The 6,871-nt window shown below is 43.8% G+C and overlaps 3 protein-coding genes across 3 annotated transcripts; all 3 read right to left on the minus strand.

Annotated features, from left to right (window-relative positions):
* Window positions 1–969: 969 nt before the first annotated feature.
* On the minus strand, window positions 970–2,688 carry AK88_02859 (uncharacterized protein; the record flags this gene model as incomplete). The annotated part of the gene is made up of 2 exons (XM_012480482.1): window positions 970–2,095; window positions 2,540–2,688. 2 exons carry the CDS (start codon window positions 2,686–2,688, stop codon window positions 970–972), a joined length of 1,275 nt encoding a protein of 424 aa, XP_012335905.1.
* A 1,010-nt stretch (window positions 2,689–3,698) lies between these two features.
* On the minus strand, window positions 3,699–4,289 carry AK88_02860 (guanylate kinase; the record flags this gene model as incomplete). Its single annotated transcript, XM_012480483.1, has 1 exon — window positions 3,699–4,289. One exon carries the CDS (start codon window positions 4,287–4,289, stop codon window positions 3,699–3,701), a length of 591 nt encoding a protein of 196 aa, XP_012335906.1.
* Window positions 4,290–5,185: 896 nt separating this feature from the next.
* Window positions 5,186–6,871, minus strand: AK88_02861 (CAMK protein kinase; the record flags this gene model as incomplete). The annotated part of the gene is made up of 1 exon (XM_012480484.1): window positions 5,186–6,871. The coding sequence occupies one exon, from the start codon at window positions 6,869–6,871 to the stop codon at window positions 5,186–5,188; it is 1,686 nt and encodes a 561-aa protein (XP_012335907.1).

Here is a 6,871-nt window from a genome sequence, read left to right on the forward strand (position 1 = left end):
AAAAAAAAAAAAAAAAAAAAAAAAAAAAAAAAATCTTCCATTTTGGCTAGCACTTATTCTGCACCTGGGCAAAGGTTTATCTCCACGGGAGAAAAAAAAAAAAAGGGTAAACAGAACAGCAGAGCATAACAAATGGGGTTAGATTCGCCAACACACTAGTGAACAGTCGAACGCATATGGTCCATACGGACCTTGCTGAACCAGTTTTCATATTATTACCCAGTGGGCGGGTTCCAAATGTAGGCCGCCGCCGTCCTCCTTTTCTGCTTCCACATGCACACTTGCCATAGAGAACTTACCATTATATATATATGTGTGTGCAGAAAGTTACAACAGGGCGAAACACATTACAGGATTTTCGACGTGGAAAACGTAACTTTCACCGTCCCACCAATCGCACTGTGTATTTGTGTGTGCGTTATTGCGTGCCTCCCCTCCGCTGGCATAACAAAATGTGCACGCGTGTTAATTCATTATAGGAATATTTAACCATGTTCTCCTTTTTTTTTTTTTTTTTTTTTGATCTTCCCCTTTACACGGGGGTCCTAATCGAGGGTGGATTGTATCCGTCCGTTCAAGATGTAAGTGAACGTGGACAAATGGGTTAGCAGACTGGGAGAGCTTCTCAACGCAGTTTTGCATTGTGCAGGTACTCCCCACTGGTTCGCTTAAAACAGCCTAGTGGTGAAAAAATTAATCCGCTTTGGTTCGTAAAAAAATTGTAAAAACAACACAAAAAAAAAAAAAAGAAAAGACATCAAATTAATTTTATACACATGTATAAAGGCACTACGTGTGATTGGTGTGCAGCCACTCCAAGTGGAAGCATACTGGGAGTGGGGCAAGTTCCTAGCATTGGAGTAGCGGGCGGAGCAACACTGGCAACCTCTACTGCGGGTGCTACCGCCTTTTCCAATTGCGCTTCTAAACGCGATGCTAAACGCGACATTTACTTCTGCTCATCCCCCCCTAGGCCCTCTTCCTCAAGTAGTGGCTGCCGCCCATCAACAAGTCCGACACGTCCGACTCGTAGTTCTCATTGGTGATTTCATAATTGAGCAGGGTCTCAAGGGAAATGTCGCCCCCGGTCTCTTTTTCCAGCTCCCTCATTAGGCTATACGTATTGTCCAACGAATTTATTATTTCTGAAATGTCCGTCATTTCATCAACAATTTCATTTTGCTTTTTGTGGCTCTCTTGACTGATGCGCACGTGTGTGTGCATCTCTGTGTAAGTCTTCACATACATGTCGTAGTAGTCGTAATACTTGGCGTTTAAATAATCATGAAGAAACTTTTCTGCAAAATAAATATCATGGTACTTGAACAGTTTTGCATAATTTTCAAAATGAAAATTTTGTACTTTATTGCTGATACCAGAATTTAATTGGAAATTATTTTTTATAAAATTTTTTATCATTTTTTTGCATTTTTTTTTTTTCTTTCTTCTTTTCTCACTTGGGTCATACACATAAATCATCTGTGAAACGTCATTCGTCTTGTATAGGTTATTTCGATCCAGCGTCTTGTGTACTTCTATGTGGGTTGACAGTTCCAGAAGAATCCCCCAAAATTTTTTATTAATGTTTCTAAAATGTATAAAGAAAAGTCTTGAGTTTAACAAATTGGTTGGTTCAATTTCCAGCATAAGTTTTTTCTTCAGAAGATATTTTTTTATTTCTTTGGATACATCAGGGGGAAATCTGATGATGCACACTTTCCCCACTTGGTTATTTAATACAAATAAATTTCTTCCACTCGCTCCTCCGTTCTCTTCATCATTTTCATTTGTCAGGCTCCTCTCGCTGATCTGCATGGGGTGGTTATGTGGGTCCACTCCTCCACTGTGCAAGAGCTTCCCTTGGGTGAACTCTTTTGAACGGGGGATATTATCATCATGGACGTCGCCACCACTATACATATTGTCCTCCCTATACGAACTGTGCCCCGCGACATGGGCCTCCCCCCTCTCGTTGTTCCCTTCCTCCGCGTTCGTCTCACTAATCATTTTTTCCAAGTCCACGTCGTTCATGAAGTAAATTTCCTGCAGGTCTTTGTAATTGAACGTGCCACTCCGGATGTCCTCGATCAGGCCTCTTCGAACGGGGGCAAGAAGGTTAAAGGGGGAAAAAAAAAAAAAAAGAAAAATGTAAAAAAATGAGAAAGAGAAAAAGTCACATGAGCAGGTCCCCAAACTCTACACAGCTATACGTATACGGCTCGTTTCCCCATTTTGTCCTCCAACGGTGGCCACAACATGGCCTTATCCTTCCATCGGACAAAATGTGTAGGGCCCATCTCTCTCTCTCTCTCTCTCACTCACTCACTCACTCACTCACGCACGCACAACAATGGAAAATAAAAATTGGGCCACATTTCCGGAACGCGTGCAGCAGTGGAGGGCTGCTACAAGTCTATATACCACGTTGCAATATTTAAGGGGCAGAACTTTACACTCTCCGCCCATGCGTAATGGCTGTGGTTATTTTTCTTCTCCCCTTTGTTTGCCTTTCCCTCTCTCCCCTTGGGGGTGTACTTACAAGGCCTGTGAAACTTCCTTCGACTTGGACTTGATCCGGAAATCCCCATCCCCCCCAGAGTTGTATTCGCTTACACTTTTGTCATCCCTCTTGTTCCCGCCCAGGTTGAGTGAGATTTTTATGGAGCTTCTCTCCTTCTTAGTTTCCATTTTGGGAGCATTATAGTAAGTGGTATAGTCAAGTGAAAAAAAAAAAAAAAAAAAAGGGGGACAAAATTTCCCTTCTATACTATAAGAAGCCACAGGTGTATAACGTATGCTCTCTCTCCTGTTTGGCTTTCCCCCCTGAGCCAGCCTCCGCCGTAGAGTCACATCACAACAGCTTTTGTTGCCCCTCCAAATATGTTCTCTCCCCTGCAGTAGAACGCCTTTCCAAATGACCAGTCCGCTTTTCAAAAGATCAGAAGACTTCGCCAGGAGGGAGGCGGCGCTGACAAAGTTGAGTTGGAAAAAAAGTGGGCTGACCAAATGGTCTTCGTAAAAAAGGGTTTTTAAAAATGGGTTTAAAAAAGGGTATTTAAAAAAGGGTATTTAAAAAAGGGCATTAAAAAAAAGGCGATTACAGAACGGCCGCGGCAAAAATGCCTGAACGAGTTGCAACTCTGCACCAGGCGAACGGGGCTTAGAGGAAAACAAAACAGAACGCCACCGCGTGCCCCCGGAAATGAGATATGCATACAAACTTGCATAAACATGTAAAGCTTTCAAATTTAAAAAAAAAAAAAAAAAAAAAAAAAAAGCATTAAGTGTCATCAGAAAAAAAATGATATGATTTATAAAAAGGGTGAAAAACTTCGGTACGACAGATATATGGCCACAAAAATAAAAGCGTGGGGGGGAGGAGAAAGGAAAACTTCAAAATATAACCCGCTTCTCCCAAACCTGTGACTTGATTCCATGCTGGTGTTGTCCCTTCCTTATAGCAAATGCTTCACACTGATTACAACGAGATGGAAGCAACTCGATGCGCGTGGAGCTGCACTCATTCACCCTGTGTAACACCACTCCCCGCTGCAACCCTCGGTGGGTCCATTTTACACCTTGTCTCTGCCAATTGGTGAAAATTTCACCTGTATAAAGGGGAAAAAGCCTTCCTAGCATCACGTGATGCCATGCTACACCGCGGCGAATCGGCCACGCCGCTAATCCGCTACGCGGGATTAAGGCCCCTTCAGTTGCGGGTAAGAGCCGAGCAAGTATTCCCTGAGCTCCGCATACGTGCGTGCCAGATCATCATTGACGATGAAGTAGTTAAAGCCCACGCGGTCGGCCTCGTCCATTTCACGCGTCAACTCCTGCATGCGCTTGTTGATCTCTTCAGGGTTTTCGGTATTCCTGTTCTTTAGTCTGCTCAAAAGGATTTCAATGCTGGGTGGTTTTACAAAAATATAAATGCCGTCCTCTATGTACTGGGATTCTTTTAACTGTTTAACTCCATTGATGTTCATTTCGAACAGGCAGATTTTGTTCTCCCCCACAGCCATGTCGTATTCGCTTTTTAAGGTCCCGTAAAAATTATTCGCATAATTATCATATTCAAGGAATTGTCCTTCCTTTAACTTTTGCTTGAAGACGTCCTTATCGACAAAGTAGTAGTCGACCCCATTCGTTTCCTTTTCTCTTTTGTTCCTAGTCGTGCAGCTAATGGAGAAGCGGAAGCGGTTAGGGAATTCGTTCAACACTTTCTTGATCAGCGTCCCCTTCCCCACACCAGAGGGACCACACACTACCAGCGGCGGTATTCGCACCATGGCGGGCTGATTAAATATAGCAGCTGATACACACGCGGTTCCTCTCGACTGCTACTCCAGGTGATATAGAGAGTGGAGAGGCGGGTGTAGGTTCCCTTCACTTTGCTCCTTTCCTTTTACGAAGTCTCTACTCTTGTGGATGCAGGGTTTCTGCACGTTGACGTCGCTTCCCGTCGCGCTACAAGACCTATGCACTTCTCACCGAACAGAACGAGTTACTCTTTTTCACCAAAGGGCTTTATTCCACCTCTCTACATCGTGCGCACGGGCACTCTGTAAGGATATATATATATATTTGCACTGATGCTGTGCGAGCCAGCCATGGAAGGAGAGCTACTTCTCTTACTTTTTATATATATGCTTCCTTTTAATGCATCTGTGCTAGTTGTTAGCACATTCCGCTTGTTCAAGCGAGTGGTCATAATAACCCCTTCCCCGAAGCGAATTTGTAAATAAAGCAAACGGATCAGTGAAATAAGTTAAAGAGAGAGAGAGAAAAAAAAGCTCGACCTTTTTACCCTTATTTCATGCATGGGCAAGAAAATGCTATATAAAAGGGAAAGTCCCCACATTTGTTTTTTTTTTTTTTTATACGTGTGTCGTAGGGGGGAGAGAGAGTCATCGTGTGGCTTATGATCCTTTCTTTGATCCGTTAGTTAAAGCGCGTAGCTCTGTATGTCGCACAATTGTGTTTTTTTTTTTTTTTTTTTTTTCCCCCACGCTAAGTGCACGCCATGATGATGAAGATGCTATATGCACGGAGTGTGTTGGTAAAAAAAAAAAAAAAAAAAAAAAAAAAAGTCTCCATGAGCGATTTCTCCTAAACCGGCGTTGCTTGGGATGATGTGCAGGGTTACGGGAAATATCCCGCAGGATGTAACCCCGCTTCGCTCTCTTCACCGCTTCACCGCCTCGCCGAAGAGGACGAAGGGGTGGAGGAACAACTCGGGGAGGGTCGCCCTGCGAGAAAAGTCCACCTGCAGCATGCGCGCGAGCAGGTCCTTCAGCGAACTGGACATGAAGGGGTACCTACGAAATCGCCTGCACACGTCAAACCCTTTGTCCTGCAACACATACCAAATATGCATGTCGTTGTTAATTCGACTGAAGGGGTGTGCACCGGTGGACAAAATGAAAAGTGTGATGCCCAAGGTCCACACAATCTTCGGCGAAGCATTAATTCTTCCCATTTTAAAATCTTCAAGTGGTTTAAATAACGATGTTGTGCCACCTACGTTGACTTTCCCTTGGCATGTTTTCTGTGCATACTCAAAATCAATAAGTTTCACCAAAATTTTTTTTTTTAAAGTTGTGCCTCTTTTTTGTAAGTACCATTTTTTATCCCGTGTGCAAAAATATATTTTGTTCATATTTTTTTTTTTCACATTTTTTATAAGAATGTTTGAGGGTTTTATGTCACTGTGGAAAATTTGTTGCTCGTCCAGGTAGTGGCACACGGTCAGGAGTTGCCTTATGATTTCTGCGAGGAGGTACTCTGGGTAGACATATGTATACTTTTTTTTTTTTTTTTTTTTTTTCGCTTTGGTCATTCCGCATACTGCTTCATATGTTTGCTTGCCGGACAGGCTATCCATGGTCATTACACCTGTTGGTCGGTAGGAGGATCTACCACGACTGTTACTTCCCCCATCCATGCCCTGAAGCTGAAAGAGCTTCTCATGCTTATTCCACCTCATCAGAGACACCCCCCCAAAGGGATACACACTAACTAATTCATTATCAACGCAAAAGAAACTTTCCATCACTACGATGTTCTTGTGAGCCAAGTGACGAGTGAGGTGCCTTTCTAACTTCACCACGTCCTCGTACAGAACGTATTTATTCATAAGGGGACTAAAGGTGCTTTCCTTTGGGGACAGGTATATTTTTTTCACTTTCCTCTCGCAAGATGTTGTTCCATTTTTCCTGTTGTGCCTCTCCACGAAGGCGATGTTTATTTTCCTGTGCTTCTTCCAGCACAGGGTGAGCTCCCCCTTCGTTACTTTTTCAATGGGGTTTTCGGTCGGCATTTTTTCCCCTTGGATTTGGCGCAGCAACGAGCACGTTTCCCGTTCCCCGGGGATGCTCCTGGGGAGTGTGTGTTTCCAGTGGCCATGAGCAGGTGCCCCCACTGGTTCAGACTTGGCCTGGGAGACCGCCTCCGATATCGCCTGACGATTGACTCGCCGCGCTTTTCGAATGACCTCCACAAAGTCATAACTGGCGATGGTGAATATTTTCCCCTCCAGACAAGCATTCGCGGAGGAGGCCGCCTTTTTTTGTCCCTTCCCCCGAAATTCTGTTTTTCCCCTTTCTGTCATCCCCTTTGCAGGGGCACATGTTTGTCCTCTCATTTTGTCCTGTCCCATTTGAATAACTTCCCCATTTGATTTTATAAAAAAAGGAAGAGCCTTTTTTTTTTTTTTTCCTTTCATAGGGCTGGGTCTGCCCCCCTGCTCCTGGTCATCACTGAGAGAGGCATTTTTTTCTCTTTGGCCATTTTTATTTTCTCTTTTGAAGAAATCTAAGGGGACCTCGGAGAGGTGTCGGCGGGAAGTGCCTCTCTTCAGGTAGATGCTCAT

This window comes from Plasmodium fragile (assembly GCF_000956335.1).
Source record: "Plasmodium fragile strain nilgiri unplaced genomic scaffold supercont1.30, whole genome shotgun sequence".
NCBI lineage: Eukaryota > Apicomplexa > Aconoidasida > Haemosporida > Plasmodiidae > Plasmodium > Plasmodium fragile.